Source organism: Scyliorhinus canicula, unplaced genomic scaffold (assembly GCF_902713615.1).
Source record: "Scyliorhinus canicula unplaced genomic scaffold, sScyCan1.1, whole genome shotgun sequence".
Taxonomy (NCBI): Eukaryota; Metazoa; Chordata; class Chondrichthyes; order Carcharhiniformes; family Scyliorhinidae; genus Scyliorhinus; species Scyliorhinus canicula.
The window spans coordinates 112,620-125,718 of record NW_024055696.1 but is presented as its reverse complement, the minus strand read 5'-3'; the positions used below and the strand labels follow the sequence as shown (position 1 = coordinate 125,718).

At 46.5% G+C, this 13,099-nt stretch overlaps 1 protein-coding gene across 1 annotated transcript; it reads right to left on the bottom strand.

Moving 5' to 3' along the window:
• Positions 1–470: 470 nt before the first annotated feature.
• On the bottom strand, positions 471–8,194 carry LOC119960668 (probable G-protein coupled receptor 139). The gene is made up of 2 exons (XM_038788292.1): positions 8,146–8,194; positions 471–1,357 (listed from the first exon to the last, which is right to left on the bottom strand). The coding sequence occupies exons 1-2, from the start codon at positions 8,192–8,194 to the stop codon at positions 471–473; spliced, it is 936 nt and encodes a 311-aa protein (XP_038644220.1).
• Positions 8,195–13,099: the final 4,905 nt, after the last annotated feature.

The following is a 13,099-nucleotide window of genomic DNA, read 5'->3' as shown; positions in this document are numbered from 1 at the left end:
AATCACCAGCAATTTTGATGATATTATTTCCAATTTTTGCCACCTTTTGATTTGGTGAGGAAAAATATTTTGTCTGTCGGTGTGAGATGGTGAGAATCGATGCAGTGGGAGTGGAGGAGAGGATTATTCTGCTCCCTTACACTTCCCATCTTTAGCGGGCCGCTGTGACTCCGTTTATGACCATTTTATGCCCGCTTATATCTGATTCACCTTTTGCCTTTCACTGACATCCCATTAGCGAGGCAGACCCCATTTGATCAGCATTACTCTGGTGCCTGGCTCTGTCACATGCTGGCGTATCTCTGATATCTCCCTAAAATTGTTCAATTCTCCAGACACTCATTCGAGTCTTACAGCGGCCACATCTTTCTCCTTATTAGCTGATTTATTTTTATCATACTGCTGTTTCCAAAGGCACCGTGTTCCAGTCTCTTACACTCTAAATAGTAGGGCTGCTAGAAAGTGTTATTTTAATCAATGTATGAAGCAATTGTCGTAAACGGGTATTTCAGCATTCTCTTCAACTCTTCTCTGAACTTCGGCTGAGTCACCACATAAATAAAAGTGTTGGCGCAGCAGCTTAAATTCCGCAGCATCTGTGCAACTGACTTAAAGGTCTGATATTGACGAAAGTCTAAAAGGGGTTTTAACACTTTCAGCAATTGTAAAACGTGTGATGACCACATTATTATGAAACTGGTAGATATGGAGAAGAGTAAAATAACAGTTGTTTTTCTGCTCTCGATCTCTGGGTCACTCACTTTATCTCCGTTTTTCTGACCCTTGAATGAGCTCCGAGCTCGGTTGACCATTAAGATGCGCCTGAATATCAGAGCGTTGAGGATCAGAATTAAAGCAATTGGGATCATTGGGGTCAACGCCATTGATAATACAGCAAAGCTCCGCCATCTAATGTCAGTGAAATAGTCTTTTTTAAGAGAACAGCCCCATGGCACTTTGTCGATTATTTTCCCATGTTTAAATTTAAAGTACACGGGAACATTTTTTAAACAGAAAAGAATGGTTGTTGTTGCAAGAACTGTAACAGCAGTTTTATTGGTGCAATAAGTAGCTTTCAGCTTAAGGGAACAAATGGCGACAAATCGATCAAAGGTGGACATGACAGTGAACCAGACAGAAAGGTCTACGGCTGCTTCTCGAAGGGCATGGATAACACTACACACAGGGGTCAATATCAGGAAAGACTGTGGATAATAATAGACACGTAACTGCCGCAATCCGATCTCAATGATAATGAACATCAGATCCCCGGATGCCATAGCCAACAGGTAGCGAGTGCTGCAGCTGGAAAGGCCGCACTTTCCCCGGAGAAGGACCAGTATCGTCATTAAATTAACTGTGGAGAGAAGGAAACACAACATAGTAATTACATAATATCTATTTTATATATTCTTTCATGGTGTCCGTGCGGCCTGATTAAGACACCGTGTGTTGTAAACGTCCAGTTTCCATTGAGAAGGTAAATGAAAACAGCTTTCTCGAACTGAGAAAAAGGGGGAAAGCGGTGGAGAGAGCGGGACTCACAGATAAAATGTGAACCTGGTAACACTGGAACCATGTAGCAGATTGATTGTTATGTACTAGTTACTTGGGAGTCATCTTCTTACTTGGTAAAAGGAAATGCTTAATATCCATTGACGATAACTCTGATTTCTATATCCAAGTATAAAACATGGTTTCCCCTATTACTTCCCATTCCACCGTTTACAATTTCGATGCCAATCTAATACATAGAGATCCCTTTTATTTCGCAGTTTTTATTTTATCATACTATCTCGCTGACTTTCGTATTTCAGACCACAAGATTACAATGGGATGAGAGAAGAACTAGCTAAGGTAGACTGGGAGCAAAGACTTTATGGTGGAACAGTTGAGGAACAGTGGAGAACCTTCCAAGCGATTTTTCACAGTGCTCAGCAAAGGTTGACACCAACAAAAAGGAAGGACGTTAGAAAGAGGGAAAATCGACCGTGGATATCTAAGGAAATAAGGGAGAGTATCAAATTGAAGGAAAGAGCATAAAAAAGTGGCAAAGATTGGTGGGAGACTAGAGGACTGGGAAATATTTAAGGGGCAACAGGAAGCTACTAAAAACGCTATAAAGAAGAGTAAGACAGTGTATGAGAGTAAACTTGCTCAGAATATAAAAACAGAGAGTAAACATTTTTACAAATATATAAGACAAAAAAGAGTGGCTAAGTTAAATATTGGTCCTTTAGAGGATGAGAAGGGAGATTTAATAATGGGAGATGAGGAAATGGCTGAGGAACTGAACAGGTTTATTGGGTCGGTCTTCACAGTGGAAGACACAAATAACATGCCAGTGACTGATAGAAATGAGGTTATGACAGGTGATGACCTTGAGAGGATTGTTATCACTAAGGAGGGAGTGATGGGCAAGCTAATGGGGCTAAAGGTAGACAAGTCCCCTGGCTCTGATAGAATGTATCCCAGAGTGCTAACAGAGATGGCTAGGGAATTTGCAAATGCACTAGTGATAATTTACCAAAATTCACTGGACTCTGGGGTGGTCCTGGTGGATTGGAAATTAGCAAACGTGACACAACTGTTTAAAAAAGGAGGTAGGCAGAGAGCAGGAAATTATAGGCCAGTGAGCTTAACGTCGGTAGTAGAGAAGATGCTGGAATCTATCATTAAGGAAGAAATAGCGAGGCATCTGGATATAAATTGTCCCATTGGGTAGACGCAGCATGGGTTCATAAAGGGCAGGTCGTGCCTAACTAATTTAGTGGAATGTTTTGAGGACATTACCAGTGCAGTAGATAATGGGGAGCCAATGGATGTGGTATATCTGGATTTCCAGAAAGCCTTTGACAAGGTGCCACACAAAAGGCTGCTGCATAAGATAAAGATGCATGGCATTAAGGGTAAAGTAGTAGCATGGATAGAGGATTGGTTAATTAATAGAAAGCAAAGAGTTGGGATAAATGGGTGTTTCTCTGGTTGGCAATCAGTAGCTAGTGGTGTCCCTCAGGGATCCGTGTTGGGCCCACAATTGTTCACAATTTACATAGATGATTTAGAGTTGGGGACCAAGGGCAATGTGTCCAAGTTTGCAGATGACACGAAGATGAGTGGTAAAGCGAAAAGTGCAGAGGATACTGGAAGTCTGCAGAGGGATTTGGATAGGTTAAGTGAATGGGATAGGGTCTGTCAAATGGAGTACAATGTTGACAAATGTGAGGTTATCCATTTTGGTAGGAACAACAGCAAACGGTATTATTATTTAAAGGATTAAATATTAAAGCATGCTGCTGTGCAGAGAGACCTGGGTGTGCTTGTGCAAGAGTCACATAAGGTTGGTTTACAGGTACAACAGGCGATTAAGAAGGCAAATGGAATGTTGTCCTTCATTGCTAGAGGGATGGAGTTTAAGACTAGGGAGGTTATGCTGCAATTGTATAACGTGTTAGTGAGGCTACACACGGAGTATTGTGTTCAGTTTTGGTCTCCTTACTTGAGAAAGGACGTACTGGCACTGGAGGGTGTGCAGAGGAGATTCACTAGGTTAATCCCAGAGCTGAAGGGGTTGGATTACGAGGAGAGGTTGAGTTGGCTGGCAGTGTACTCGTTGGAATTTAGAAGGATGAGGAGGGATCTTATAAAAACATTAAAAATTATGAAGGGAATAGATAGGATAGATGCGGGCAGGTTGTTTCCACTGGCAGGTGAAAGCAGAGCTAGGGGTCATAGCCTCAAAATAAGGGGAAGCAGATTTAAGACTGAGTGCAGGAGGAAATTCTTCACCCAAAGGGTTATGAATCTATGGAATTCCTTGCCCAGTGAAGCAGTTGAGGCTCCTTCATTACATGTTTGTAAGGTAAAGATAGATAGTTTTTTGAAGAATAAAGGGATTAAGAGTTATGGTGTTCGGGCCGGAAAGTGGAGCTGAGTCCACAAAAGATCAGCCATGATCTCATTGAATGGCGGAGCAGGCTCGAGGGGCCAGATGGCCTACTCCTGCTCCTTGTTCTTATGTTCTTATGTTCTCTTGTTCTTATGAGCAGAATTAGGCCACTTGGCCCATCGAGTATTCTCCGCCATTCAACCATGGCTGATATTTCTAATCTCCATTCTTCTGCGATCTCCTCATAACCCTTGATCCCTTGTTAATCAAGAACCTATCTCTTAAAGACACTCGCTGATTTGCCCCCCGCAGTCATCTGCGGCAAGGAGTTCGACAGATTCATCACCCTCTGGCTTTTTGTCTTTTTATCTTCTCTGAATCGTCCATATTCGGCCTGATTGTCGTGTTATCCTTCTACCTCTGCTATCAGCCTATCTTTTCTTATCCAACTTAATTCCTGTCTTTTGCGTTATTCAATGAGCTATTGAATTGTTTGCGTGAACTCTCTCTTTTCTGGGAAAACACTGTGTTCCAACGTGACTGTGAACCATCCTCCAGCAACCACCTCGACGAACAACCGTTCATTTCACTTTATCTCATAAACAACGCTAATAACAAACGTTTTTTTTTTCTTCACTGCCTTCCAAGGAGTAATAAACCCCCAAATTACAAGAAACCATCACATTATTAATAAGACTTTCCGAAGTGCATAAATATTACGAATCGTAAGTTAGGACGATACAGGTTATTCATTTATTGGTCAATACTAATAAACCGCAGCCATATTAAAACATGTTTTCAAATAAATAGACTGACATATGGAAGCAATAATGCCAGAAATATGAATAATTAACTTAAGTACAATAACAGAAAAAGCTCACCATAAATTCGGGCCTGTCACTCAGCAAAGTTCTTCATCAGCAATTTAACTCACGACATTCCTGAGATAACAACAATCGTTTTATTTTCAAACTATCCTTGACCTCCTCTGGGCGTCCTCCCCGCACTTTACACGGAAATGAATGGCCTGTTACCGGGTCTCGATCTATTCGCTCCATAATAGGTATCTCCGTGGCCGGTTATCCCGCCCCCGCTCTGCCCTTGCATTGTAAGGTCGCAATCAATACACCTGCTCCTCGGGAGGTCTCTCGCTGCGCTCTGCAAATTCATCTCAGTACACTGACACCAACGACAATGTGATAATGGTCAAATAATCAGTTTCCATTCTGAGGATGGAGATCAATAAATATCGGCGAGGATCCCGGGGATAACTCTGCTTCTCTTCTTTCGAAGATAGCACAATAGCTTCACAGCTCCAGGGTCCCAGGTTCGATTCCGGCTTGGATCGCTGTCTGTGCGGAGTCTGCACGTCCTCCCCGTGTGTGCGTGGGTTTCCTCCGGGTGCTCCGGTTTCCTCCCACAGTCCAAAGATGTGCAGTTTAGGTGGATTGGCCAGGCTAAATTGCCCGTAGTGTCCAAAATTGCACTTCGTGTTGGGAGGGATTACTGGGTTATGGGAATAGGGTGGTGGTGTTGACATTGAGTGGGGTGCTCTTTCCAGGAGCCGGTGCGGACTCGATGGGCCGAGTGGCCTCCTTCTGCACTGTAAACTCTATGAACGGCGACACTGGATATGTTACATCCATCCAGCAGGTACATGAGGCATTGGTTTAGTGTCTCGGCTGAATCACGGCAACTCCAGTATGGCACCAGTGGGTCAGGGTCAGCATTAGGATGTCATCCTTATATCACTGCGCGAAATATGGAAGGTGAAAATTCTAGATTAGATACTCAAATGAGCTGTGAATTGTCGTGTACAGGCGAACGTAACAGGGGAAGTTTGATCTCTGGTCGAGTGGAGCGTGGAGGGATATGATATAAAACAGGATGATGAGAAAATATACATTGAAAATGGCTATTTCTGGATGAATTTGAACATTTTTATTTCATTCTAGACTTGTGTTTACTGTGATCATTTCGTGTCCGGGACAAATGTCTGTATGTTAACAGACCAATATATATGTTCCTCACCTCTGTGTACCCCCTTGCAGGGACAGAACTCACAGAGCTGGGGGTAGCGAATGCTGCAGAGGTCTGATGTCGAGACTCTAAGTGAGCTATGTAATACGTTACTTTAATGCGATAGCTAAAACTGATAACCTAATATCCATGCTTGGTAACAACAAAGAATGAAACTCAAGTGTGTAGAAGTCGCAGTTTGTGAAGATAATTCTGGCCAGGGTAGTCACCAGCAGTACAACATCTTTAAAGATAGTTCACTTTGCAAAAGAATGAGTAAGGATTCAAAGGATCGACATAAGATTACATAATTCAGCGAATGTTAACATAAATTAATTTCTTAACCACCTGCACTTTGTGGATACATAGAACATAGAACAGTATAGCACAGAACAGGCCCTTCGGCCCTCAATGTTGTGCCGAGCAATGATCACCCTACTCAAACCCACGTATCCACCCTATACCCGTAACCCAACAAGCCCCCCCTTTTAACCTTACTTTTTAGGACACTACGGGCAATTTAGCATGGCCAATCCATCTAACCCGCACATCTTTGGACTGTGGGAGGAAAACGGAGCACCCGGAGGAAACCCACGCACACACGGGGAGGACGTGCAGACTCCACACAGACAGTGACCCAGCCGGGAATCGAACCTGGGACCCTGGAGCTGTGAAGCATTTATGCTAACCACCATGCTACCGTGCTGCCCCTTAATACAATTCAAATAAAAAATAATAATTGCAACCAATTAGACTTTGGAGACATATTACATAATATCTTCCACCGACAGAGAATGTCCTGCCCTTTCGTACCGATTACAGACAGGCATGTCAGAAATGGGAAAAACGCGGGCGCCTATAATCAATCTGAAACAATGTTTTCAAGGAGTTTTCCATCGCACTCAGAGATCACAGTGAAGGCTGACTCGAGTTATTCCTCGCATGAAAGATTCATGCCATGGGGGAAATTTGAACAGATTGTCGCTGTATCTATTGTAATTTTGAATAATGCCTGGTGATATTTCTGATTGGCAGAATATCTTCAGAGCATAAAATATCTCTTGCTTCGGTGCTGGCAATGCTGTCCTGGGCGATGTTACTGTATTCCAGTACAGCCCAACATTAACGACAGGACATCACTCGGCTTCTGCGTCGCCAGTTTACAGCTTTCGGGACACAACATTGAGTTCAACAATTTCAGACCATATATTCAATCCTCCATTTTGGTTTATTTTCCCCTCGTTCCAGTCTCTATCATGTCCCAATATTTTACTTTCAGACAGGGAAATCCCATTTGCTGCTATTAACACATTATTCTACTTTGATCAAAGCTTAAGTCTTTAATGTCATAATCACCACCAACGTTATCCTTTGTTCCAATACGTATTTGTCAGTTCATCTGCTCTGCGCCCGATATCCCTCTGATCTTCTATTCCGCAGCCGATTCCCCCTTTATTCAACAGAATTACCCCAATCACATGTCTATGTATCTCTTATCCTGACACTAATATGTAGCTGGGATGTTAAGACTTTTCTCTCTTCATAGACGCTGTGAGATTCGTTGCGATATTCTGCCATCTGATGTTTCCTGGCTAGTTTTGCAGCATCAGGACTATTTTACATTATGTTTTTTTTTCGATTTTGATGGGCATTTGAAAGTTCCAGTTGGAGGATTAACTTTTCCTCTTGTGTGGGAGACAATTGCAGGCAACGGTTTAAATAAAGTAACTGTCGTTTTATTCAGGTCGTATCATTTATTATCACCGAAAGCCTCTTGTCTGCAGATTCTGTGCCCAGGATTTCAATGGGGATTGTGTGATTCAATTAATTAAATGCTGATTTGAAAATATATTTTCTTGTAGACAAAATGCAGATAACGCAATTCATACATAATCACGATGGTCAGGAGCTCCGCTCAAGTTAGTGACAATCTAACATAGCCTGTCAAAAGGCAATATTATCATCCTAACTCAGACTAATGTCTGACTCAACAATATCCACTCTACAAAGTAAACACATCGCTTTATAATTGATCGAGACTCTGGCGGCAGATTCGGTTTTTTCGTGCCGGTTACTAACTATGCAGGCAATGTGGAAGATATCACCAGTATTTATATACTAGGCAGAACTAGATCAGTAAGTTACACATTACACAGAATGTGGCGTATTAAACAGACTGAAACCAGATACAAGCTGATACAGAGATTCACACAACCTCAATATTTTTATTGACTTACCAGGAACACCAACGACAGCGAGGACCAAATAGAAAATTTTGTTGACCATATGTACGGGATTATGCATTGTTCTGAGGTGCGTTCTATCTCTGTGTACTGTAGAAAATGTACCGGACTTAAACGGTGAGGAGATGTTTTCAAAGCCCTTTTATTTTATACTCTGAAAAATCTCCACTGGGCATTGAAGTTACAATAATAATCAGCATTTCTTTTAAATATTTGAAAAATCAGATTACGACAGCTGTGTTAATTCCCTCTTGATCTGGACTATATTTAGCTCTGCTTTTCAATTGGAAAGACAATTCCACATCATTGCTCATTCGTGGTAACTCGAAGTTGAATTGACTGAACATGGTAATGTTCTACCAAAGATTAGTAGTCCGTGCTTAATTGTACAGATTTTGAAGTAAAACCTCAGCCACAATCAGAAATGCAGCGCAGACTGGCCAGCGTTCTTCACGCCAGAGTGGGATTATTCAGTTTACTGTCAATTACCCTATTTGCACACTGGAATTCTCAGACTCCATCATTGATACGTTGGCAACCCCTCCCCCCGCCGCTACACGTCAACTCAGACATAATTGGTTGCATTCCCGTCCCATTTGAAACTTAATTCCGTAGTGATAATATCCTACAATCTCTACCCGCCAATCTCCCTCAGAATCATACGCTTATGAGTAAGATCACCTCCCATTCCTCGAAAGGTGCATGTGTCCAACTTTTCCAATCTATTCTGATAAGCTAAACCATTTACTTTTTGGAATCAGCTCAGTACATTTTCTACGAACCCCATCAAATGCAAGTACCTTTCTACGTAAACATGAGAAAACATTTGCAGAAACACGAGGTTGGGAATGGCATTAAACAAGAAATCTGAGATGCATCGAACAAGGATATATCGACGATCATGTGTGATTTTATTGTACACATAGATTGGGCAAATCAAATTAGCCAAAATGCCGCAAAAGACGAATTCCTCGAGTATATACTCGAGGGTGGTATTCTTGACCGATACGTGGAGGAACCAACTAGAGAGCAGGCCATCTTAGACTGGGTACTGTGTAATGAGAAGGGAATCATTGCCAATCTGGCTGTACAAGACCCCTTGGTGATGTGCGATGGTAACCACGGATGAGAGCATCAGCGCCATTGCCCAGGTGCTGGCCGACGTCAAACCGACTGAGAGGGTGATGTCACAGTCCCAGAGGGAGATGGCATAGTCTAAGAGGGAGGAGGCACAATCCCAGTCAGGGATGGCCCACTCCATGAGCTGCATGGCACTAACTGTCTGTCCCTGGTAGATACCAGAGCGGGCCTCTAGGACTGGGAGCGCCTTGTGTCGGGGGAGTCTCATGGATGGCTCTGCTCGTACCGCCATCATATTGAGAAGCCCGGGGAGCATCGGGCATGCCGAGGGAGAATGAGATACTTGGGGCCTTGCCCGTGACTCCTGCAGGGTTGTACCGGAGCACCACAACACCTCTAAACCCTACACCCCCCGCTCCGGCCACTTCCAGTCCCTGGTGAATCTGGTGGGCAGGAGGGAGAACAGGTCGGCACCAAGCCAGCCCGGATGCCCGGGGAGTAGTCTGGCCCAACTAGGCGGGACCGCCCCAGGTCAGGTGCGCCAACGGGGACACTAGTCACAAGGCAGGAGTCACAGCAGTCCACTTACACTTCTGCTATACCATCTGGGGAACCACCTCGGCGTAGTGCGAGGGTCAGTAAGGCCACAGAGATAGACACCAATTAGATTGGCACGGATGTGTGGCAGAGTTTAGTTTTAGGGTCTATGTCACAGGCTGTATATACCTCTTCACATTAAAAACATGTTTTCACCGATGAAAACTGTCTCTGTGCTCTGTCAATGGGTGCAGAAATGGGGCGGTATGTGAGCGCCAGTGTTGCTGATGGTTAATGGAAGACTGAGCCCCAGTTGGTGCGCTGTGCAGGTCCCCAACCACCGCCATCTCCCCCGAACTTCTGCGTCACACTGTCCCCAGAGAAGAGACAGGGCAATGTGATGGAATGGCCAGCTGGCATGCAGGAACAAGACAGGTGGAGGGTCCAACTGCGGGCGTGAGTCAGTCATTTGTCTAACGACTTGAAATTCGGAACTCATCACAGAACAGACTGTCCCATGGACAAGACACGCTCCGACCGGCAACTCAGTAAACTCAGCTCGTTGTGCCGCTGGTGGGAGTATACAGGAGGGATGGAGTGCGTACGTGTGGTTCGGTCGGAGGAGGTGTTTGATTTCGTTGGTGGGAAAGTGAGTGTGTTCAGTGTTGTGGGAGGTGTGTTTCTTCGTTGAATGGGAGGTGAGGGTGGTCGGCGGTGCGTTATTGTTGTGTCCGTGCCACTGCCAATTAACGCCACTCCCAGTTGGTTAAACATGAGATAAAGCATCTCGTGCTCGCCGGCCCAACAGGTGGCATAGTCCAGCCTCCCGCCCATGTCCAGCTCCCATATCCGCACATTGTCCCTCTCCTCCTCCTCTTCCTGGCCTGACGAGGCTTGCCCTTGCTCCTCGTACTCATTGCCAATGCCCAACTCATTGTCCCTCTGCTGGGCTATCTTGTGGATGACGCAAAACGACAACGATGCTGCCGACCCTCCTTGACTGATACTGGGGGCCTCCACTGCGGACAGGGTACCTGAAGCACATCTTCAGCTTCCAGAGGCACCTGCTGACCACACCCCAGATTGCACAATGGGCCTCATTGTAGCGGTTCTCCACGTCGCCTTGTGGCATATATGCGTCATCAGGCACGAACGCAATGGGTAACGCCTGTCGCCCAGCAACCAGCTCCGCAGGGCGGGGGGGGGGGGGTTGAAGTATCCTCCGAACATGCCGTAGATCAATGTCTGTACCAGGGTGAACGAGTCATTCACACTGCACAGACATACAGGAATTTCTTCTGGTGGTCACAGACCACGTGAACGTTCATGGAGTAATTCCCCTTCCTATTCATCAACATTGGCCTGTTATCCGCTGGTGTCCGTAGGGCAATGTACATACAAAGGATGAACCCTTTGGTCAGCACGGTAGCATGGTCGTTAGCATAAATGCTTCACAGCTCCAGGGTCCCAGGTTCGATTCCCGGCTGGGTCACCGTCTGTGCGGAGTCTGCACGTCCTCCCCGTGTGTGCGTGGGTATCCTCCGGGTGCTCCGGTTTCCTCCCACAGTCCAAAGATGTGCGGGTTAGGTGGATTGGCTATGCTAAATTGCCTGTAGTGTCCTAAAAAGTAAGGTTAAAGGGGGAGTTGTTGGGTTACGGGTATCGGGTGGGTACGTGGGTTTGTGTAGGGTTATCATTGCTCGGGACAACATCGAGGGCCGAAGGGCCTGTTCTGTGCTGTACTGTTATATGTTCTAACACCTTGTCCATGGCCATCATTGCGATGGCAGCAAATCCCGCTGCCAGGCATCCTGGTGGGTGCGGTCCACAGGGAATTGCATGTATTGGTATGCAAGGGTATGCAGGATATCCGTGGATGGCATGAATGCACCTGGGCACATGACTGCGAGATACCGACAGGTCCCCACTCAGTGACTGGAAAGATCCCGTGGGTAGAATTTGAGGGCGATCGTCATCTTGAAACCCACCGCTAGCAGGTGTCGCCCCTCCAGTCCCACGCGGTGCCAGGTGTGGCAGATGTGAGCGACGGTTCCCGGCTCTTGCGCAGTATCCTCTTGAATGCTCGGTCCAAGAGAACATCGAACGATATGTGGCGCCGATACACGTGGGTCCTCATGCGGCTCCTCCTTTGCACAAGCAGCACCTCCCCCGTCTGCGTATCCCCACTGATCCTTGTCATGTTGTTCCTCATCCTCATCTTATTCCTTCTCCCCCTCCTCAGCCTGTCCTGTGGGTGAGCCACCAGCCTGAGCGGCTGCCACCTGCCCGCTGAGACTTGCCCCTGTGCTGCAGACTACACTTCCTCTCAGAGCCGCATGCGCCGATGCTGCCACACAGCTGCAGTTAGGCCAGCGGCCTCGCCACGTCGGCCAACATCGCTGGATTGTTCCCAGACATTATGATCTGCAGGGGGTGAGGGGGCACAATGTTTTCATGGTGCGTACACACCTGCACATCCAGGTGCCATGGGCTTAATGGTCGGTAACGTGCCCCCCACCCTCAGCATGCCCCCACGCCCTCTCTGTCGGTGCCCTTGCTCCTCGAACCGTCCCTGCTGCCATGGCCACCGTTTGATGACACGGAGGCTGTGACTGGAGGCTGCAGTGTGTGCGGCCATGGGACTTACCCCCGGTGGGTCTCGCTGGTTGGGTGTGGTGGCCGGGGAGAGGGACAGCAACCACCCATACGGCTGTGAAACCTTGGCTCAACCAGTGCCCGGAGTGGAGGCCAACAAGATGGCCATGGCAATGGCACCAGTTGCGTAGGCACCGTCCTGCCATGGAGAGGATGGGCCGGACTGCACGGCCTTACCTCCCTCCCTTCCAGACCCTCTCCGGCCCTCGGCAGTGTCCCCCTCCCGTCGACGCCAAGTCCTCCCTCCACCCGCCGCTGCATTAATCATCAAGCCAGATTCAGGAATTTTTACACCTGATGAGAACCAGGACGTCCGGATTCCTGCCCCTCCGCGCCGCAGAATCCCTCAGGCATAGGAGAATGGATATTCGGGGCAGAGAATGCGACTCTCTGGGCCACGCGGGATATGTCTCGATTGCTTCATGTAGGGGAATCCGGAGAATCGGCTTCACGGTTCACACTCAAAAGCTGACAAGCTGCAGCCCCATGTACACTCTGCACTCCCTACACATTCCATCTCAGCCAATAAGAGGGAATTAAGGACAGCTGATTCACGGAAGCAGTGGTTGAGACCATCTTGGACGCCATGGAGGATGGGCTAGTGAGCGCATACCCAGGACCAGGAAGAATGCTGCCAGCCACCTCCATTCTCCATGCCTGGGTGCAGAGGGCAGAG